The 23969-nt window shown below is 45.8% G+C and overlaps 1 protein-coding gene across 1 annotated transcript in view; it reads left to right on the top strand.

Moving 5' to 3' along the window:
• Positions 1-23969, top strand: part of NT5E (5'-nucleotidase ecto) — a 72976-nt gene that overhangs the window by 34820 nt on the left and 14187 nt on the right. The window contains 2 exon segments of the mRNA NM_174129.4: positions 1975-2197; positions 7465-7653. Of these exon segments, the coding sequence (NP_776554.2) occupies positions 1975-2197; positions 7465-7653 (412 nt within the window).

Genomic DNA, 23969 nt, shown 5'->3' with positions numbered 1-23969 from the left:
CACTCAAGTCCAAGGAGGAGACACCAAGCAAGACAAATAAAGGAAAACTGTAAGTTCAGCTGTTGCTGAGTACTAGCAGTATAATGGTAAAGTGCAAGGCAGCTGACGCATTGACAATCTTTCATGAAGAGCTATGGAAACATTCATTAAAAAAAACCTGTACAGTTAAGCCAGATTATTATGAGTTATTGTAACCTCATAAGGCAGACTTATTTCACCATAGGAAGAAACCATGATGTTCTAAGAATACAAGAGAAAAAGACAATTACCCAAGACTGGGAGAACCTTTAAGTAGGTCAGCCTTTAAGAGGGAAGCACTTAGGTAAGAGGAAGAAGTCAAAATGAGCAGATATTCAGAGATGGGATAAAAGGCAAGTTCAGAAATTCTGAGTTTAATCAGGAAGACAGGTACATGGAAACATGAAGACACTGTGCTGCTTTCTTCGTGGAAACACGTGCAGATGAGGACGTGATGCACACGGCCCTTTGAGTGTGGGTCCTGGCGAGGGTCACCTGCCAGGCAGATGAGGAGCTCCAGCACTGAGCGGGGTGAAGGCTGGAGGTGAAGGTCCCAGTGACTCAGGGGCACTCCTTGTGGGGAGGACCCCATGGATGTGCAGAACAAGCTGCTACACGGTGGAATGGGTAGGAAGGAGGAGGATGGGGACAGTCAGAGAACACGGGGATGGGGGTGTTCATGTAGATGGAGGGGTCACCAGTCAGCACTTCTAAGCCTGTTCCCAGATGACCCTCAAAGTGAAGCAAAATCAAGTGTGCTGTATAGAAAGTTTGAACTCACTGAGTTAAGTACTAAGATAGCAAATCAGCCTTGGCAGCCAGAGCCCGTGGTGGGTGGCTGCGGTGGGTAAGTTTTTTCCAGGAGACGGATAGAGAAGGAGTGGAAGGCTTTGGGGGAGGTGGCCAGCCGGTCCTCTTTTGTTAGCATCACCCTGGGGAAAGATACCAGATGTCAGGGTGATAGCTCTGGCTCAGCAGCTACTCCCCAAGCAATAAGGAAAAGGAGCTAGGGAATAAGTTGGGAGTAGGGTGTCTTGTGTTAAAGCATGCCAGCTCCTCCCAGAGCCCTGGCTCGGAGCCCATCCAGAGCCCCAAAGGCCTGTGGTGGTTTCATCCTACTCATCCTTGGATGTGAAGCTGCTGAGAGTGAAACCCAGGGTGACCCAGAACTGACAGGAAGCAGAAACCAATGCTCTGCTATCAAAGTGCAATCTCCTGCTTGCCTTTGGGAATTCTCCCCTTCCCAGAAGAACAGAGGACCACGGAGTACTAGGGAAGAAACAGCTATGGGAACGTAAGGGTGTCATGACCCAGGGGATGGGAGCTGTGTCAGGGAGGGGATGCCTCAAGTGTCTGTTCATCACACGACTCCAGCCCCTTTTGCTAAAGTCCTGTTGATTTTAACAGTTGTCCCCAGCATATGGGAATGGAATGATTGGTTTGGTGAATTGAGATATGGGCTTATGAGAGAAGGGGCTGGACAGAGCCTGGTAAATGCAGACTCTCAACCTGCCCCAGACCTGGAGGTGGAGGACACTGACCTGTCTGCGAGTGCCTTCCACACACATTGACGTCACCTCAGCAGGTGATACAGGGCCTGGGGTTTGGAAATCTGCCTGGTGATCTGACTGCCCCTGGGCCTGACCCCAGGGCTCCGGAGTAAAATCTCTGAGCCTGAGGAGGACATCAGTCATACAGTCAGCTTCCTAGAGCTTCTCCAGTTTTCAGAACTCTGTGCTAAGGTCTTTTTGTTGTTGTTGTTTTTTCGGCTGTGCCATATGCTTTGTGGGATCTTAGTTCCCTGACCAGGAATTGAACCCATGTCATCCACAGTGAAAGCATGGAGTCCTAACCAGTGAACCAGTAGGGAATTCCCCAAGGTAATATTCTCTGAAGTATGTTTTTACTGGCAATTTCAGAGTACCTAATTCTTTTTCTCTTTTCCCTTTCCACCAGGCACTGGGAAATCATGAATTTGATAATGGTGTGGAAGGCCTGATTGATCCACTACTCAAAGAGGTCAATTTTCCAATTCTGAGCGCAAACATTAAAGCCAAGGGGCCTCTAGCGTCTAAAATTTCAGGACTTTATTCACCATATAAAATTCTTACTGTTGGTGATGAAGTTGTGGGGATTGTTGGATACACTTCAAAGGAAACCCCTTTCCTCTCAAATCCAGGTATTTTCTTCTTTTACAGCACTCATTGCTTGAAAATAGGTGGCACTAAATCAGAGTGTGGCATTATTTTTCTGGATGGTTGGTCAAAGTAGGAACAGTGTGTGGTGTTGGCCACTTGTGGATGTCATTGAAATATCAATTTAGTGGTTTCCAGTTGCCCTAAGTAACTTCTTAAAGACCCTTGCTCTCCTGCTCAGTGAAATGTTGACATCAACAGTAACATTGCTTAATTCAGCATATTCAGAATTTGGATGAGAGGGCCATTTATATCCTGTGCTGATGTCAGAAGGAGTCATTTATTGGGAAATGAGAGTCACGTAACTCACCCCTTTTTTCTGTGGAACCAGGGAGCCCAGAGCCAGGGTTTTACCTCAATTTCCTTTTTTCTAGTATGATTATTCTATGAATAGTTAGCTCCCTTTTTCATTATCTCTTGTTTTAATGGCTTTGTTGTATCTGGCTTTCTGGGAAATATATATATATATATTTTTTTTTTGAATGGTCTTTTGTGTGTGTGTGTGTGTATCATACAACAGATAAATATGTATATCTGCTATAGCCATATATACACACACATATATCTGTATAACCCTAAGACCATTCAGAAAACCATTTTTGAGCCACTTTTACAGGAATGGTTTGGCAGTGAAAACAAAAAAACATTTTTCCTAAATTGCAAGTGAGTCACTCAGTCATGTCAGACTCTTTGCAGACCCATGGACTATATATAGTCCACCAGCCTCCTCTGTCTGTGGGATTCTCCAGGCAAGAATACTGGAGTGGGTTGTCATTTCCTTCTCCAGGGGATCTTCCCCACCCAGGGATCAAACCCACATCTCTTTGCACCTCCTGCATTGGCAGGCAAATTCTTTACCAATGTGTCACCTGGGAAGATTTTTCTAAATTATCCAAGTCAATTTTCTTTCCATATTTGAAGAAAAAAAGGAAACAAGGGTTTTTGGCAAGAACAAACTGATAAAGGAAATTTTAGAAAATGACAGAAATGTCATGTGTTTCCTGTTGCTGTTAAAGTAGTTGCAGGCCATCAGAAACAACACAAAAGTCAGTGCACTTGACCCTGAGTGGTGTGAGCTCAGAAGCAGGGCTGGGCTGCTCTCCACTGCTGGGGACCTGGGGTTCGTCAGGCACCCCAGGCGCCAGGTGACATCCCTCCCCCAAGCCTTTGCACGTGGTCCATGGCTGTGGCTGAAATCATTGTGAAAATGCCACAGCAGGCACCCGTGGACCTCATGAATTACTGGCTTTTGAAGAGCTATGTGAGTGGTCTTCTGACTAAAAAGGATGTGGCCCCACTGGAGGTACCCAGAGTACAGTCTCGGGCTTCTCTCCACCATCAGCATGGCTCTGGCCCTTCCGTCCCGCTGCTTACAGCAAGGTGATCAGCCCTTCCCAGGTTCAGGGCACCTTCTGTCTGGGCCCCCGGGGGCTTTCCTGCCCAGAGGCGAGGGTGGTGATTACAGAGTGAACCAATCACTGACGTGGGTTGGGCTGGGGTCCTGAGGCCCAGTTGCCGCAGGTCGCCCTCTGGTGAGACGCTCCTGCTGTGAGTCCCTAGCACCCCCCGAAAATGCCTCCCCTGATCACATTTGTCCTCACTCTGGGCTTCCTTGGGAGCAGCCCGAGGACAGAGCTAGCCTGCTCTCAGTGAACATCTGGAACCTAATAGAGGGGCCAGCTCAGGATCTCTGACTAAAGATGTGGACATGTTGAATAACAGAATAGTTATGTGTCTCCATGATGTCTGTTCCTTCCAGGGGGATTTGAGTTCATTAAAGGTAGAATCTAATTAATGTCATAAACAAAGTTGGGGAGGGAGGGAAGAGGGTCTGGTGAGTGAAGGGCAGGATGGCCAGCTCGGGGGTCAGGTAGACACGATGAAGACCCTCCTTGGCCCCCTCTAAGGTGTGTGAAGAATCCTGGGGCAAAGGGCATTCCAGAAGCGAGGTCAGAGTCATCTTCTGAGACCCATGCTGCCAAGGGCAGGGACCTGCCTGGTGCCAGCACGAGGGGCTTCCCAGTGAAAGCTGTGAAATGAACACACAAGAGCAGGCAGGTGTGGGGCCACAATCCCAAAGTAGTAGGTGTTTAGTTTCCTGGAACATGGATTCTAAGAGAAAGCTGGAAAGTGGGGTGAGGACTGGATTGTTGGGCTGAGGAGTTCAGCATGATTTGGAGAAAAACGTTAGTCCCTTCTTTCATAGTCAGCAATAAGGAGACTTCCCTAATGGTCCAGTGGTTCACTTTCCCATGCAGAAGGTATGGGTTTCATCCCTGGTTGAGGAACTAACATCACATGTGCCTCATGGCCAAAAAAACAAAATGTAAAACAGACACCCCTGGTGGTTCAGACAGTAAAGAACCACCTGCAACGTGGGAGACCTGGGTTCAGTTCCTGCATTGGGAAGATCCCTTGAGAAGGAAATGGCAACCCAGTCCAGTATTCTTGCCTGGAGAATCCCATGGACATAGGAGCCTGGTGGGCTACAGTCCACGGGGTCACAAAGAGTTGGACACAACTGGGCGATTAAGCACATAGCACAAAACAGATGCAATATTGTAACAAATTCAATAAAGACTTTAAAAATCGTTCTTAAAAATAGTCACCAATAAAAAGATAGAAGAGGGGGATGGTGGAGAGACGGGGCGGGCACCAGCCTTGCTGGGACTCAGACGGCACCTTACCAGATTACAAAAGACGTGAGAGCTGAAAGGACCACACTCTTTCCAGCATCTCCCAGGAGAAGGGGCTGCATCATGTAGGGACCAGTGCAGGAGCTGGGCAGGGGTGCAGCAGTGTCTCGGGGGACGCTTGCTTCTCCCAAGACCACAGGCTCAGCAGCCTGGCTCCTTCTGTCAATCTCTGGCCCCAAATATCCAGCCTCAATCCTTCAGTCCTAGTGGCCTGGGTGCCCACAGGCATAATTTGTATTTCTAGCACATTTCATTTATTTTATTTAGATAATGAAATTCCTCTCACTCCCTGGTGGCTCAGATGGTACAGAATCCACCTACAATGCAGGAGATGCAGGTTGAGTCCCTGGGTTGGGAAGATCCCTGGAGGAGGGCTTGGCAACCCACTCTAGTATTCTTGCCTGGAGAATCCCATGGACAGAAGAGCCTGATGGGCTACAGTCCATGGGGTTGCAAAGAGTCAGACATGGCTGAGCGACTAACACTTGCACTTTTCCCTTCATATTATCCTAAAATAAATCCCATGCCTTCTGTATGTGGGATGACCAATCATGTGAGGTTTCTGATGTGTTAGGAGAATACAGTCCTTTGTCCTCAGAGGCCTTTCTCTCGACTTTTTGTTCTTTCCTGCCCACCACACTGAAGCAGAGGATGAAGCATAAGTCTCAGCAAACATCCATTCAATTACTCATTCATTCATTCCCTCTGGGGGCCTACCTCTGTTCCTGGCAGTGTTCTTGGCATCAGAGATACTGACCCCAAAAAGCCCTGCCCACTGGATCTTCCCATTTAGTGGGAAAAGAAATAGATGAGGAAAATGTTTGGTACACCAGAAGGTGGTGAATGCCACAGAGAGAAATTAAGCAGAAGTGTGGAATGGGGAGGGTGCACTTCATTGTTTTAAGGGGAGATCAGTGAGAGGATCAGTGTTGACACAGCACTGAGGGTGACCTGGGAGCCTTGAGCTTCTTGGGGTGGCTGGCAAGAATAATCAGATGATTCTTAATGGCCTCATTGCAGACAGTGATGGCCAAGCTGTTATAACTCTTGATCTTTAAATGTTGCGCTGTGAGCTACTGGCAGCACTGCAGATCCCATCCACATCTGTGAACCACTTGTTTTCAAGCTGTCAGTCTGGGGTACCCCCAGCTTTACCATCAGCCTTGCTGCTTATTTTCCATGCTCTTTGGCACAAATCATCTTAACTGATTCGAGGGACTCCAGAGTTCCCTCCTGGAACACACCGAGACCCCCAAACACCACAGCATCAGAAGTGATATGTTTAACCATCTCATAGCTCCATAGATGAATACTTTTCAAACTGTACATAACAGACTCCTGGGTTTTGAAAAGTTGTTAGGAGACTGATTCATCTTTTGGCATTTTTGTTTTAGGGTTGGTTCCAGATCCTCTGGAAGGTCCGGAGTCACAGCTGGTTGGCTGTGACTTCAGGGCAGCGTATCTGTATTTGTAGTCCTGTCTGTGCCAGTCAGAGCTGTAAGCCCTCCAGCCATGCAGTGATTTGACTGCAGGACAGGGACAAAGGGAGAGCCTGGTGGGCTTACCACACCGGGTAGTGCGAGCCTGCAGCACACAGCGCCCAGCTGTGCGGTCACACTCACACTCGCCAGGCAAGCTTCAGCTCCCACTGTGTAGGGGGTGAGCCTCCTGAGAGGGATGCAAGGCTCCCAGGGCCAGCAGTCCTCGGCAGATTAGAACGCAATCTAATCAGCGCTCACGATGCTCTAACACTGACCTTATCCAGTGGACGAGACAGCGTTGTCAATGGCGTCAATTCAAGGACTAGTCACTGACAAGAGTTTCGAGTTTGAAGACTGATTGTGCTGAACCTGCAAACAAAGCCATACAGTAGCTAATCTTTTTTTTAAGTTTTATTGAGATATGATTGACATCCAGCACTAAGGTATATAGCATAATGACTTGGCATGTATACAGTCCAACATGTTTATGTGCTCAGGCATGCTTTGTGTTGACCTAATGGAAGTCTGAATAAAAATACAAATAGATTAAAGAAATAGATCACAAATCTGAACCCTGCTTACAGTTTAAGACTGAACTCGAGCAACATAGTATCATCCGCAGCCTTAAGCCAACAGGCAACCTTGTGTGTGTGTGTGTCTTAGACTCTCAGTCCTGTCTGATTCTTCGTGACCCCATAGACTGTAGCCTGCCAGGCTCCTCTGTCCCTGGAATTTTCCAGGCAAGAATACTGGAGTGGGTTGCCATTTCCTTCTCCAAGGGATCTTCCCAACTCAGGGACTGAACCCAGATCTCTTGCATTGCAGGCAGATTCTTTATCATCTGAGTCACCAGGGAAGCCCCATTGCAACTTAAGGGAATGTAACTGAGAATATTGATGTGAATTTTTATTGGCTTTGTAGAGATATTACACTGAACTTATACATAAGTTTTGGTCTTAAAAATTTAAGAACTTTAGATAGTAAGGTGTTTTTACTTGATATGCTTATATAATAAGCAATATGATTTTAAAAAAGCAATTGTTGAGTAAATGTCCATTTTCTTTTCTTCCTTAGGAACGAATTTAGTATTCGAAGATGAAATCACTGCATTGCAACCAGAAGTAGATAAGTTAAAAACTCTAAATGTGAACAAAATTATTGCACTGGGACACTCTGGTTTTGAAGTGGATAAACTCATTGCTCAGAAAGTGAAGGGTGTGGATGTGGTGGTGGGAGGACATTCCAACACGTTTCTCTACACAGGTAATGGTCCCGGGAGGGTTAGATAATATACGTTGATATAAAGTATAATATGTATTAATATGTGTAATAATGTATATAAGTGATACACACCGAGTGATAATGTGTAAATCTTACTCAAAGAGACTTTTAAAAAAATTTTGTATTGAAATACAGTTGATTTACCACATTGGGTGGGAATGACTGCAGGCAGGTTGCAGACAAAGTATGAGTGTGATGAAGACGGTGCGGATGCTGACAGAGATGCCAGCTTTCTTAGCACAGGTGACTTTGCCATCAAGCATCTGAGAGCCACTTAAGTAATTCAAGATGGGGGAGTTGGCTAGACTGAGGATGCCAACACCAAGAAACCCCACTGGAGCAGGTCATCGGGCAACACTGGGTGGAGGTTAAGACTCTGGTGTGGACTGTCTAGACTACTAACAAGGGCTGGGCGCCTGTCGGCCTGGCCTCCCTCATTGCTAGGATGAGGGTCAGTTATAAGCATTGCTGTGGCTTCATGTGCGTGTGAGTGGACAGTGGTGAAGTGCCTCAGAACAGGGCCTGGAGCTCTAGGCTCTCACTTCGGCCATGTCCCAGCTCTGGAATAAGACACCCTCCTGGTCTTTCCTTAGCTTCCCTCTGAGGCAGCATCAGCGCCTGAGGACACACAGGAAGAACTCGGCGCATCCCACCCCTGCATCTGGTAGAGCAGTGGCTTCAAAGGCATTTGACTGTGATCCATAGTAAGAAGGGTGTTGTTCACGAGGACCCAGTGCGTGCTCACACACACACACACACACACACACACACACACTAAATGAAATATTTCCCAAGGCACTCAGGGTGCACCCTGATATTTTCTGTTCTGTTTCACTTTTTTGAATTCATTGGCTGTGCTGGGTCTTCACTGCTGCGAGAGGGTGTTCTCTAGCTGCGGCAGCGAGCAGGGGCTGCTGTCTACTTGCAGTGCTCAGGCTTCTCACTGTGGTGCCTTCTCTTGGGAAGCGCAGGCTCTAGAGTGTGTGGGTTCTTAGTTTCGACATGAGCATTTAGTTGCTCTGCGGGCATGTGGGATCTTCCTGGACCAGGAGTTGAACGCCTGTCCCCTGCATTGGCAGGCGAGTTCTTAACCACTGGAACTCCAGGGAAGAAGTCTACTTTTTCACTTTTTAAGTGCCAATTACCACCCACTTAATTAATTTCTTCATATTATAGCTAGGCTATATTTTGAATGCTGAGTTTTCAATGAGCTATGGCCAAAATGGGCAAGAAGAATTAAAGGAATCCGATGCCGCCTCTCAGATGTTGAAGGCATTGCCACACTCCCTTGACTTGCCTTAGACCCTCTGAAGGCCCAGCCACCATCCGCAGCCTTGGTACACGGCCATCAGTCAGTGAGCCCGGCTGGACCTGAAAAGGCTGAATGGCTGTGCCCCGCCTCCCATTAAATTCTGCAGCCTCTTGTTTTGTTCCTGTCACTTTGGTTCCAGCCAATGAGATCCTGCAAAAGAGAATGTGTCTTCTGCTACGGAGATGATAAATGATGAATGACTGGTTGAAAGAAAGATTTGCGGATAAAAATTATACTATTTATCCACAAACTTTGAAGTAGATAATTACAGTCTCGAGAAAAAACTACCTGTAGAGTTAGTATTTTATCTCATATTTCATGATTGCTTACCAAGATTAAATTATTCTCATGAAAATGTTCGGTTTGGACACTCATCATTGTGAGGAATGAACTTAACAATTAAAGGGAATTCTAGGACACAATAGGAAATGAGATATGTTTGCTTCTTTAAATATATTTTCCCAACCTTAAAAAGCAAACAGAAAACAAAACAACAACAAAACACAGCCCTTCACTCCATTGCCTTGAGAATTAACATAAAGTTGGGAATTCCCTAGCGACCCAGTGGTTAGAACTCTGCACTTTTACTACTAAGGGCCCAGGTTCAATTCTGGTCCAGGAACTCAGATCCAGCAAGCCAAGAAAAAGACAAAAGAATTAGCATAAAGTTAGATATGCTTGATTAATCAAAGTAGGGTTAAAATAATGCATGATTTCCTGGAGAAGGAAATGACAACCCACTCCAGGATTCTTGCCCGGAGAATCCCATGGCCAGAGGAGCCTGGCGGGCTACAGTCCATGGGGTCACAAGGAGTCGGACACGACTGAGCAACTAAACAACAACAACAGCAGTGCATCGTTTGTGATCTTGTCTCCTGAGAACCATTTCAGCAACACAAGACCCAACGCACACACTCACCTAAAACAGTTTCACAAAGCATCTAGATTGTACCTGATATTTTATGTTCTGTTTAAATGCTGTAACCACTTACTAAAGAGGTTTGTCTTGTCCATATTTTTAAAGACTCAGCTTTAAATGAGGCAGGCCAAAATGGCCCAAACAGTGCATGAACAGTTTCCCTCCGAATACTGAACACGACTGCAGGTGCTTTGGACGACAGCCGCCACGCACGTGCAGGCCAGGCCACCCTGGTATTGCCTCACCGTTCTTATGTCAGGATGAAGATGAGAGAACTTTCCTGACCAGCTTTGCAAAATGTCAGGGCTACAAGGACGAGGGCTAGAATGCAGACGTCTTCTCTAAAGGAATTAAACCCTAGAGTTATGAGCTGGTCTGTGCATTTGCCTTGGGAGAAGAAAAGAAGTAAAGTGCGTTCAGACTGAAAGATGTGGCAGGTGTGACAGAGGACTCCTCCGTGTGTGACCCTTGAAAGCAGACAGGCTCCTAAGATGCTGTCACTCTGTTTGCCTCCCACTATTTTAACTAGTTTGGATCATGCAAGTCTGTCTGGTTAGCTGTGGCTGTGGTGAGTGTAGGCATGCGTTTCTCCCTCTGCGGAGTTAAAGTTTTAGGTCTACAATCCCTTCTGTTCAGAGTTTCTTGATCCTATCAACTTGGACTCTCACCGCTTTTTCAGCAACTTCACTTCTGGAGTCGCAGCCTGAGACTTAGTCATCATCCTGAATTGCTCATCCCCACAACCCCACTCCCTCCTCCCCGTAAGGCGCTCTCACCTTATTCTTCAGCAAGCTGCCTGCAGCCTCACTGAAACCTCAGTCTGGTGAACCCTCTACCCCTCCCAGCCCAGCAGGTGCCACTTCTCTTCCTTAGCCTGGGAACACCCATTGCAGCCTCACTACCAGGTCTCTAGTTGATTCAAGGAAGACAGGTGCCAGGACTGTTGAGTGAATGCCAACAGATGTGGCTCCTTTAAAAGTAACATTTCTTCGGAATTCCCTTGCAATCCAGTGGTTAGGACTCTGCAGGGGACCCAGGTTCAATCCCTGGTTGGGGAAATAAGATTCTACATGCCACGTGGCACAGCCCCCACCCTGCCCCCCCCACACACACACACACAATTTTTTAAGCAAGATTTCTTTATTTGGAGTTTTTTTTTTTCATTAAGTACCTAATTGTGTTGCTTCTGGATTTCATCACACATTTCTTAAATATGAAGTCCGAGCCTTGTCATTGACTTAAGAGAACATAAGTGATTTTAAAGCACACAGTATTTTATTCTTAAAATAAATGAAGTTCACAGTTTTAAGTATAAACAGAACCATGAAGGCTAGTGTTTGTTCTTCCCACTGCAGCCAGCAGCCAGCTATGCACTGTGCAGGGGTGGACCCATCCCTGCTTCATTAGAATAAGTGAAAGAGGGCAAGAGATTTGGTTGTGCTTTGCAGTCATTGTTCATCTTACCATTGATTTTCACTCTTGTAGTTTAGATAATCTTGCCTTTTAGAACAAAAAAGGAGTCTTGACTCATTGGAAAAGACTCTGATGCTGGGAGGGATTGGGGGCAGGAGGAGAAGGGGACGACAGAGGATGAGATGGTTGGATGGCATCACTGACTCGATGGACGTTGAGTCTGAGTGAACTCCAGGAGTTGGTGATGGACAGGGAGGCCTGATGTGCTTCGATTCATGGGGTCACAGAGTGTCGGACACAACTGAGTGACTGAACTGAACTGAACACCTACAGGATAGGGAAACACTCTCCAACAAAGAACCACTTCCTCTGGGCATCCATAGGACTGAGGATGTGTGGGTTTGAGTGAACTGGGAGAACCAGCCACAGGGCAGAGGTGTGGCTGGTAGCTTCAGAGATGATGGCCACCAGGCACAGGGACTCACTCTTTCTGAGGGTCATTACTCAGGACCCCTCAGTCAACTTCCAATTTCAGCACCAACATCCTTCACGAAGTGAAACCAGAGCCTTCTGGCTAATGATTTCTGCAGCCACATAACACTGATCGGTTTTAGTAGCATCTCATGGAAGTGCTTTCCAAGGAGAAGCGGGATGAGCCAAGCCCCCAAAGTGAAAAGAACAGCTATTAAATTAATATAGAAGAGGATCATGTCATTTGGCAGGCTGAGTTGTAGGAAAGCTGATGGCCAACTACATATTGTGAAATCGAAAGCCTACTCCTATCACAGAGTCAAATCTCATCAAATCTCTCCCTGGAGGAGAGAAGAATCTTTTACATTCCTGCTGTTCTGATATTTCCCCTTGATGGTCTTGGAGACGGATTTCAATTCTCTGATTTCTCTGGCAAGCGTCATGGGATTGTGGAGAAGGCTTTTGTGCTCTGATGGATCCAGTCTCCCTCCTGGGGTTGGTCACTGCTGGCTGGCCAACTTTGCATGCATGCGTGTTTGACTCCTTGCGACCCTATGAACCATAGCCTGCTAGGCTCTTCTGTCCATGGGATTCTCAGGCAAGAATACTGGAGTGGGTTGCCATGCCCTCCTCCAGGGGATCTTCCCAACCCAGGGATCAAACCCACATCTCTTAAGTCTCCTGCATTGGCAGGCAGGTTCTTTACCACTGGCTCCTCCTGGAAAGTCCTGTCCAATCTTGGACATGTCTTAACCACTCTAGGCTTCAGTTTTTTATTTTTAAAAATGGTTGCAATGATTTGACTACCTCAGAGAATGTTGTAGGGATTAAATAAGATTGTATAGTAACAGAACTGGACCCCAGAACATAGTGGGTCCAAGAAAAAAATGTCAATTCTCTAATATTCTGTAACACAGGAAAATGTATGCAATTTCATTTTAAATGAAAAAGAGGAAGATACAAGAAATTTTTTATAACTATACAGAATTTTCTTACCCAGATTGTAGTAATTTGACATTTGTGTACATGTGCCAAGTTGCTTCAGTCCTGTCCAACTCTTTTGCGACCCCATGGACTGTATTCCTCTAGGCTTCTTCTGTCCATGGGATCTTCCAGGCAATAATACTGGAGTGGGTTGCCATGCCCTCCTCCAGGGGATCTTCCTGGCCCAAGGATTGAACCGGCATCTCTTATGTCTCCTGCATTGGCAGGCAGGTTCTTTACCACTGGCACCACCTGGGAAGCCCCTTGACACTTGTAACTCCAAACAAATTTATAAGGTCACTCCTCCCTTTAGTAAATGGAAAGACTCTTTATCCTACAAAACTTAGGGAACACTGGAGCTCTTCTTACCCTCTTCCCCCAAAATCTGACCATTCCTTGGGGAGCCTGTATTTTTCCTGATCCCCTTGGTCCTAATTCTTTCTTGTGTCTCCTCTGTTCTTACCTCTTTCAAACCATTCTTCTTATGTATGAAGCACAGACCCAAATATGGAAAAGTGACCTTTCTTCTTGATCCCTGCGAATTCCATCCACACAGGGCAGCTTCCTTTCAAGTCTGCCAGGCCCTGCAGGGGACCCACCACTGTGCAGCCTCACCTTCCAAGGCTCCAGCACCTCAGGGCGTGCCTCACTGGCTGACTTTGTTCCCCAGCCCACCCTCCTCCCCATTCTCATCGACCTCCCATTCCACGTTCTCCTGTTGTTCCTCCTGTCCCCACACCCTTTATCCAAGGCTACTTCCTGAAACTCAAATGTCTCCCACTATTTTTATGCAAAAAAATAAGCTCTTTGCATACACCCCTGCCCTGCCGCGTCCCCATCTTTGTCAGGGACCCTCCTTGCAAGCAGGTCTGCCTTACCTCCCCATGGGGAGAAGGAGAGGGACAGGGACCCAAGTCATCATTAGGGGAGCCTGTTGGACCCTCATTCTCTCACAGGCGTTCATTAGACAGAAAATGGTTTCTCCCTAGAATGGATTCTGCCACCCATTTCCCTCTCTTAGCGATCCATAGATGTATATTTTTTTAATTGAAGGATAGTGGATTTGCAATGTTGTATTAATTTCTGCTGTACAGCAAAGTGATTCAGTTATGCATACAAATACATTCTTTTTCATATTCTCTTCTGTTGTGATTGATCACAGGACGGTGACTGTAGCTCCCTGTGGGCTACAGTACCACCTTGTTGTTCATCCATCCTGTATGAGAGTTTGCATCTGCTAATCCCACACTCTCAATCCATCCCTCCCCACCCCCACCCCACTGGCAACCACAAGTGTATTCTCTCCATACATACATTTTTTTTAATTCACAGAAATTATATTGGTTATTGCCAAGGGGTGGCAGTGGGACTGCAAATAATGTTTTTTTTTTTTTCTCCATTTGCCAAATATTGTCATGCTAATTTCACATTGATCTAAAAAAAATTTTAACCTCTCTAAGCTTTTAGGGGAACCTGTTGGACCCTCATCCTCTCACGGGCATTCACTAGACGGAAAATGGTTTTTCTCTAGAATGGATTCTGCCACCCATTTCCCAAGTCAACAGACTTCCCTGGTGGCTCAGACAGTAAAGCGTCTGCCTACAATGCGGGAGACTGGGGTTCAATCCCTGGGCTGGGAAGATCTCCTGGAGAAGGAAATAGCACCGTACTCCAGTATTCTTGCCTGGAAGATCCCATGGACGGAGAAGCCTGGTAGACTGCAGTCCATGGGGTCACAAAGAGTCGGACACAACTGGGTGACCTCACTTTCACTTTCTTTCAAGCTTTGTAAATGGAACCATTAATCCTAAGGTTTGTTAAAAGAAAATTTTCTACAATGTACTGATCAGTAGGCTTTTATTCAGCAATTCATGGATGGAGCAGCATCCCATCTGGCAGAGAGAAAAGTCACTTGGAAGGACTGTAGGAGGCCAGAGAGTCTTAAAGACCAAAGGAGGAGTAACAAGGAGGTTGTTGTTGTTTTCGGTCACCTAGTCATGTCTGACCCTTTCGACCCCATGGACTGCAGCACACCATGCCTTCCTGTCCCTCACCATCTCCCCAAAGTGTGCCCAAGTTTATGTCCATTGTGTCAGTGATGCCATCCAGGCATCTCATCCTCTGATTCCCTCTTCTCCATCTGCCCTCAATTTTTCCCAGCATCAGGGACTTTTCCAATGGGTCAGCTGTTCACATCAGATGACCAAAATACTGAAGTTTCAGCTTCAGCATCAGCCCTTCCAATGAGTATTCAGGGTTGACTTCCCTTAAGACTGACTGGTTTGATCTCCTTGCTGTCCAAGGGACTATCAAGAGTCTTCTCCAACACCACAGCTCCAAGACATCGATTCTTCGGCACTCCGCCTTCTTTAAGGTCCAGGCCTCACAACTGTACGTGACCACTGGGAAGAACACAGCCTTGACTATACAGACCTTTGTTGGCAAAGTAATGTCTCTGCTTTTCAACACACTGTCTAGATTTGTCATAGCTTTCCTGCCAAGAAGCAAATGTCCTCTGATTTCATGGCTGCAGTCACCATTCTCAGTGATTTTGGCCCTGGGCCTTGCTGACATCAGCTTCCCTTCTGTGGAGCCTGTGTGTGGGGCCTGTGGGCACAGACTGGGGGGTCTGGGTCTGCCTGTTCTGGGAGAGTCTCGCAGAAGACAGGTGGTTCTGGTTTACTCACGGAAAGCTTAGCATGAGTGACTCCATCTTGGAACTGATCTGGTTATTTTACAACTTGAGCTCTTATAAATATAGCTGTTAAATTTTTTTTAAGGTGCTGTATAGACTCAATTTGAGAACCTGACCTAAATACACAAATGGCCAAATGTATCTTCTTACCTTGAAACAATAAGAAACTGGGAGTATGATGCTTTGTCCCAAGCATCTGGGCTATGCCTCTCTCAGATTTCTTGTCCTCAGTCTATAAATTTCTCTCAGGCCTAGAAACTCTTAGGATTGTCGGTTTTGCCAGCTCATGTGTAAGGACATTTCCAAATGCTCTGTCATGCCATGAAAGCAGAACTTTGGCTTCCTCACTAGAAGTCCTCTGGGTTCTAAAATAAGCCCATTTTTTAAACTAATTTGTATTGGAGTATAATTGCTTTACAGTGTTGTATTAGTTTCTGCTGTACAGCAAAGTGAATCAGCCACACGAATACATCTATCCCCTCCCTTTTGGATTTCCTTCCCATCCGGGTCAACACAGGGCATTAACTAGAGTTTCCTCTGCTGTATAGTAGGTTCTCATTAGTTATCTATTTTACACATAGTATCAGTAGTGGAGTAAGTTCATATGAATTGTGCATCCCATGCTCCACTGCTCACCTGTGTGGCTGTAGCTCATGCTTTGTGGAAATCAACTGCTCAGAGCCTCACTGAATAGAAACACCTAGCATTTCCCAGGGTACACAACCACTCTGGAACACCCTCTCCAACTAAATGCCAGTTTTCTCTAAAAAAAAAAAAGAGAGAGAGAGAGAGAGGCCTGTTATAATGCAAATCATTCTGTCTTTGTCTGTCCCATTTCTTTGGACTCTGCATTTTTTGTCTTTTTTTTCCATATTTTTAAGTGGTGGAAAATTGTTTTACAATCATATATTGGTTTCTGGCATACAACAACACAAATCAGTCATAATTTTATATATCCCTTCCCTCTTGAGCTTCCCACCCCTCTGCATCATCACAGAACGGCCAGGCTGGGCTCCGTGTGTTATTTAGCAACTTCCCACTAACTATTTTATACATGATATGTATATATGTCAATGCTACTTTCTCAATTCGTCCCACCCTTACCTTCCTCCATTGTGTCTACAAGTTTGTTCTCTACTAAGCTCATCAGTTGGAGAAGGCTATGGCACCCCACTCCAGTACTCTTGCCTGGAAAATCCCATGGGCGGAGGAGCCTGGTAGGCTGCAGTCCATGGGGTCACGAAGAGTCAGACACGACTGAGTGACTTCACTTTCACTTTTCACTTTCATGCGTTGGAGAAGGAAATGGCAACCCACTCCAGTATTCTTGCCTAGAAAATCCCAGGGATAGGGGAGCCTGATGGGCTACCGTCTATGGGGTCACACAGAGTTGGACACGACTGAAGCGACTTAGCAGCAGCAGCAGCAGGTTCATCAGTATCATTTTTCTAGATTCCATCCCAGTTGCCAGTTAGTCACTCAGTTGTGTCTGACTTTTTGCGACCCCATGGACTGCAGCACGCCAGGCTTCCCTGTCCATCACCAACTCCTGGACCCTCCTCAAACTCATGTCCATCGAGTCAGTGATGCCATCCAACCATCTCATCCTCTGTCGTCCCCTTCTCCTCCTGCCCCCAATCCCTCCCAGCATCAGGGTCTTTTCCAATGAGTCAGTTCTTCACATCAGATGGTCAGAGTATTGGAGTTTCAGCTTCAGCAACAAATGAATATTCAGGACTGATTTCCTTTAGGATGGACTGATTGGATCTCCTTGCAGCCCAAGTGACTCTCAAGAGCCTTCTCCAACACCACAGTTCAAAAGCATCAGTTCTTCGGTGTTCAGCTTTCATAATGGTCCAACTCTCACATCTATACATGACTCCTGGAAAAACCATAGCTTTGACTAGATGGACCTTTTTTGGCAAAGTAATGTCTCTGTTTTTTAATATTCTGTCTTGGTTGGTCATAGCTTTTCTTCCAAGGAGCAAGTGTCTTTTAATTTCATGGATGCAGTCACCATCTGCAGTGATTTTGGAGCCCCCCAAAATAAAGTCTGTCACTGTTTCCACTGTTTCTTCATCTATTTGCCATGAAGTGATGGGACTGAATGCCATGATCTTCGTTTTCTGAATGTTGAGTTTTAAGCCAACATTGGAGAATTTTGAACGTTGGAGAATTGAGCATTTTGAGCTTGGAGAATTTTGAGCGTTATTTTGCTAGCATGTGAGATGAGTGAAATTGTGTGGTACTAACAGTCTTTGGCATTGCCTTTCTTTGGGATTGGAATGAAAACTGACCTTTTCCAGTCTTGTGGCCACAGCTGTTTTCCAAATTTTCCATCATAGTGAGTGCAGCACTTTCACAGCATCATCTTTTAGGATTTGAAATAGCTCAACTGGAATTCCCTCACCTCCACTAGCTTTGTTCATAGTGATGCTTCCTAAGGCCCACTTGACTTCACATTCCAGGATGTCTGGCTCTAGGTGAGTGATCACACCATCATGGTTATCTGGGTCATAAGATCTTTTTTGTATAGTTCTTCTGTGTACTTCTGTGGAAACTTCTGGATTCCATATATATGTGTTAATATATGGTGCTTGTTTTTTTGACTTACTTTACTCTGTATAAGAGACTCTAGGTTCATCCACCTCACTACAACTGACTCAAATTCGTTCATTTTTATAGCTGAGTAATATTCCATTGTATGAATGTACCACAACTTCTCTATCCATTCATCTGTCGATGGACATCTTGGTTGCTTCCATGTCCTGGCTACTGTATATAGTGTTGCAATGAACATTGGGGTACATGTGTCATTTAGAATTGTGGTTTTCTCAGGGCATATGCCCAGTGGTGGGATTGCTGGGTCTGAACTCTGTGTTTTAACAGGCCACAGTGATAGAACCAGAGGACAGCTGTGTTGTTAGGATTTTGTTTTTAATTTTTATATAAAACACTGTTCTATATTGTAAAAAAAAAAAAAGAATTCTGATATCTGAAACCTATTTGCAAAGCAGAAATAGAAACATAGACATTAAGAACAAACACATGGACCCCAAGGAGGGAAAAGGGGGTTGGGATAAACTGGGAGATTGGGATTGACATACACACACTGTTATGTATAAAATAGATAGCTAATGAGAACCTACTTGTCACAGAGAACGCTACTCAGTGCTCTGTGGTGACTTAAATGAAAAGGAAATCCAAAAAAAGAGGGGGTGTATGTATACATATGGCTGATTCCCTTTGCTGTACAGCAGAAATTAACACAACATTGCAAAGCAACTATGAAAGTGAAAGTCACTCAGTGGTCTCCGACTCTTTGCAACCCCGTGAACTGTACAGTCCATGGAGTTCTCCAGACCAGAATACTGGAGTGGGTAGCCTTTCCCTTCTCCAGGGGATCTTCCCAACCCAGGGATCAAACTGGGGTCTCCTGCATTGCAGGCGGATCCTTTACCAACTGAGCTATCAGGGAAGCAACTATACTCCAATAAAATTTTTTTAAAAAAAGAATGCTGGTATCTGGAAGGATACTTGGCCATGACTTAATCTGCTGGGAAGAGAAGAGGGTGGCAGACCGTAGGAGTGTCACTCCGTCCCCTGCTCTGTCACACTGGGTGGCCTTTGCCTCACAAGGTGAAGCAAAGCCCTCAGGCCTGGCCCCACAGGGCAGTGGAGTCCAGCATGCCAGGACTTGTTGGAGCTTGGAGATGTTTATTGAGTAAGTGAGTGAGTGTATGAGCCCGTTCCCACCCTGCCAAGCTCCTGTAATTGCCCTAGCCAGTTGCGACTGGGTAGAGGCACACAGCCTGGGTTGGATTCCAGGGGGTTTGTGCACACTCGGGTACCACTCAGAGATGCATCATCTCTTTAGACCTCACTGAATATCTAAGAGCAAGAATGTGGGCAGTAAATTGAAGCACGTACAACACAGAGGGACATGGTCCAGATATGGAGACTGTTGGCGGCCCCTTAAGTCCCCGGAGAAGATGTGACAGCCAGTGTGTCAGGGTTGGGTACAGAGGTGGCCGAGGAGCTGGTGACTCACCTCTGTGGTTGCAGAATGCTTCTTGACAGCGGCTGGCCTGAGTGCCCGCTCACAGAGTGCTTCTTGGCCCACCTACTTCATGGCTTGCAATGCCAGGAGATCTCCAGCATGCAGAAGATACTCATAGCTTAAAAAAAATTAAACCCTCTTGGTTTCAACCACTGAGCAAATCTCTTATTTTACAAATACAGGAAATACATTTAGGTTCCAGGAACTAAGAGTCTCTCCCAAGGTCACCAGATTGAAAGGGAGCTACACCCAAACCCGTTCTCTCAACAGGCAGCTCATTCTGCTTTACAAGCCCCACCCAGCTTGTTGAAGAAATTAGATAGAGGGAAGTTGGGAACTGGGGCTTGACTCCCCTTGACATATGGATTCCTCCACAGGAAGGGCATACACATCTTGTCTGATCTGAAAAAGAGCTGGCTAAACTACTCAAGCATAATCATTCAACATTTATCAACCACCTGCTATGTGCTGGGCCAGCCCCTGGGCCCTTATGGAACTCACTATCTTAAAAGGGATACTGATGCTGATCAGATTTTTTTTTTTAAGTATGCAACAAAATCAATCATATATACTTACAAAGCATGCTGTGAAGAAAGAAGTCCACAATGCTGGGAGGGCAGGTGTAGGAGGCCCTGACCACGTCTGGGGAATTGTCAGAGAGTGTTCTGAGGAACTGACATTTAGACTAAGATCAGAAAAATGTCCAGGAAGTAACTTGGTAACAAATTATCACTAACCTTTATTGAACATTTACCTGAATCAGGCTTCATATGCTTCATTAACTTCTTAAATCCTCCCAGGAACCCTCCAAGTCAGGTATTGTTACGTTCTCCATTTTACAGATGAATAAACTCAAGCAAAAAAATGGAAATAATTCACCCGTGGGCCTCTGGTTCTGAGTCTTACTCTATGTTTGTGACTGTGGAGGTGGGTGTGGTGTGAGAAATGAAGACACTAAGATTGCTGAAGTGCAGAGCAGAAGGTCTGCATGAAGCTGATCTATAGCGGCCTCAGCCTGCAGGAGCTTTCAGTGGAGTTTTGGTTCCTGGCCAGAGATCCAGTCAGGTTGCAGCTATGAGAGCACCAAATCCTAGCCACTAGACTAGTGGTCAGTGACAAGAACCTGGCCCTTCAGCTTTGCAGAAAATTCCCACAAAGAGGGAAAGTAGTGAAACAAAGAAAGCACTTATGAAAAGGAAAAAAGAGTACTGTACGTGTTGATAGATACATGGATAGACCCAGAGAGAGTCACTCCCTCGTGGTAGCTTGAATTACTTATATGGGGCATTTCTTCTGGGTTTCTGTTGATTTGCCTGCATATTTGGTGTATCTCAGGATCCTCCCGTATGTGTACATGCATCTCTTAGCCAAGATGGATGCTACCAAAGAAGCCTATGGGTAGTTAGTATCACTTAGCATCACTCCCCTTTTGACCTCCAAGGAGTCTTCCTATACATATGTAGTCAGGGAGGTCTTCTGATTTCAAGAATGAGAAATAATGTGATCTTTTTTCTTCTATTTGGGCAGGGCTTAGCCTCTTCTTTTGATTGTCCTGCTATTTTCATCCTGGAGTATCTGCCCTGGGGGTGATGGGGGTGGTGGGCATCTACCTCCTGCCTCAAAGCAGGGCCATATCATGTACGTCTGATAGGTTATGATGTTCATGACAAAAATTACAGTGTTGCTACAATTTGGGTAGCATTGTGGTCTGCTCGCCCCACTATGCAGAAAAGCCTATCTACTAACATCAGGTTGCAGTGAGAGAAAGTACAGCATTTATTTGCCAAGTGCCAAGCGAGGAGGATGGGTAACTTGTGCTCAAAAGACCCAAACTCTCCAATGGCTTTCAGGGGACAATTTTTAAAGGCAGTTTTGCGGGTAAGAGTTACAACTGGTGGACCTTCTTCTGATTGGTGGTAGTGAGGTAACAGTGTGATATTTCAGGAATCTTAATCATCAGTCTTCTGGTTCTAATTGGTCTGGGATCTGCATGCTTGTGGTCAGCATAGAGTCACCACTCTCCACCTGGATGAGGGTAGGGGAACAACTCAAAGCTATATGTCAGATTGTTATGTATATCCCTTGTGGAGAAACTAGGATTCCGTTTTTCTTCCCCTGCCACTAAATTATTATTTTTAAGCTATCGTTGGTTTTCTTGCTTGACTATTTTCCCTTTGTTTCTTCAGTCTCTAACTTCCCTAATTAGTAACTGCTTGAGTCTTTGGAACCCAGGGAAAGTCTAGGAGACTAAAGCCTTTTTCTACAAACAAGCAATAGGGAACATGGAGGGACTTTTTTTTTTTTTTACCTGGGAAGGCTTTGCAGGGTCCTGATCAGTTTTGCTATTCTCCCTAAGGCCAGTGATAGATGGCATCATCCACTCAATGGACATGAATCTGAGCAAACTCCAGGAGATAGTGAAGGACAGGGAAGCCTGGTGTGCTGCAGTCCATGGGATGGCAAAGAGTCGGACATGACTTAGCGACTGAACAACAACAACTAAGGGGATAGGAAATATTTTAAACCACGGAGTGCACGATCATATTTGTGTTTAGAAAGATCATTCAGGCTGTTGTGGGGAAACTGGATCAGAAAGAGGAAAAGAAGAGATAGATATATAGACATCAGTTAGGAGGCTGTGCAGTGGCCCAGGGACAAGATAATGGTGACCAAAGTGTGACTCTTCTGAGATGTTGAGGAGTAAACAGATGAAAAAGCAAGCACTTCCCAGTCATTTAAAAGAGAGACTCAAGTCCCTTAGAGGCATTGATGTGAAATATGCAAATTACCAAGTACTTTAATCCAGTCCTTTTGTAGGAATATTGGAAGTTCTTGGGGCTTCCCTGATAGCTCAGTTGAGTTGGTAAAGAATCCACCTGCAATGCAGGAGACCCCAGTTCAATTCTTGGATCGAGAAGATCCACTGGAGAAGGGATAGGTGGTATTCTTGGGCTTCCTGTGTGGCTCAGCTGGTAAAGGATCTGCCTGCAATGTGGGAGACCTGGGTTCAATCCCTGGGTTGGGAAGATTCCCTGGAGAAGGGAAAGATTATCCACTCTAGTATTTTGGCCTGGAGACTTCTATGGACTGTATAGTCCATGGGGCCACAAAGAGTCGAACATGACTGAGCGACTTTCACTTTCACTTTGGAAATTCTTAGACCAGTCCCATTATACATTAAAATCATCACATGGACCGCCTCAAACATTCTACAGTTCATTCAGCCAGGACTTCCCTGGAGGTCCAGTGATAAGACTTCACTTTCTAATATAGGGAGTGCAGGTTCGATCCCTGGTCAGGGAGCTAAGAGTCCACATGCCTAATGGCCAAAAAACCAAAACATAAAACAGAAGCAGTATCATAACAAATTCAATAAATATTTTAAAAATAAGCAATTCATTCAGCCAAGTGAAAACTATGTTGAAGGTCTGCTCCCTGGCATCTCTGTGACCACATGATCCATCCACTGGGCCACCAGACAGGCACTTGTCAAGGCCAGCACTGGGAACCCCCACGTCCTGAGGGGCTGCTCCCTCGCTGTGCTGGGCAATGCCCGGTGACCAGGAGAAAATGTCAGCCCACACCTCCTTCCTCCTCAGGCTTGCTCCCAAGATTATTTGTTTGCCAAATGGCTGAAATAGAGTTCTGGTAAATCATTTCTCGCCCGCCAAGAAAACAAGCTTGGATCTAAAGACGTGTGGTTCCGTGTGTGGAGAGAATATTTGGCGCCTGAGCATCTTTGGCTGAATAGAGGGCTGTGGGAACTGTGAACGGTTTCCCTGGATTACATTTCTCTGCCAGCGGTTTTCTGGGGTTGATGAGTGGAGGGGAAGCAGAGTTGTGGAGAAGGCTGCCCTGAGCCAAACTAGACTGGTTGTTGCCTCAGCTGCATGGGAAGCGTCCTCCTTGTTCCTAATTAGGTCCATCTGGGATGAAGATGACACACCATTTGTTCTAACAAAAGGCACATCAAGGCCTTTCAAGAACTGGAAAAGGTCCCTGTCCTGCAGGAGCTGGGGGTTGGTGGCTCCTATTTCTAAAGAGCAAGCTGATCTGATAAGACATCTGACCGAATAGTTAGATTCCAAATTTTTACATTCTGTTTAAATTCAGATATATATATGGAAGGCAGAAAAATAGAGACCAAAACAGTCAGGCTTGCCCTTCTTGGGTTTCCAGGAATCTGCTAGATTCCTTTCTGAAACAGACTTAGGGCCTTTGCCTACTGGATGGGGTGTTCTGCGCCACCTCGTGGACATAATGGAAACTGCACCTTGCCAAGGTTCTCTGAGCTCAAAGGAGGAACCTTGTCCAGCTGAGGGGGTGGGGGAGGGCTGCTATACCCCCTTCCTCTGAAGTAAAAAGCAGGCTCCAAGCTTGTCCAAAAAAGGACCACCACAGAACCGATTGAGGATGGTGTGAGCATTAACCTTCCTTGCTATTC

Source organism: Bos taurus, chromosome 9, assembly GCF_002263795.3.
Source record: "Bos taurus isolate L1 Dominette 01449 registration number 42190680 breed Hereford chromosome 9, ARS-UCD2.0, whole genome shotgun sequence".
NCBI classification, from domain to species: domain Eukaryota; kingdom Metazoa; phylum Chordata; class Mammalia; order Artiodactyla; family Bovidae; genus Bos; species Bos taurus.
Note: the sequence above shows the minus strand (reverse complement) of the source record. Positions and strands in the feature narration are given on the sequence as shown.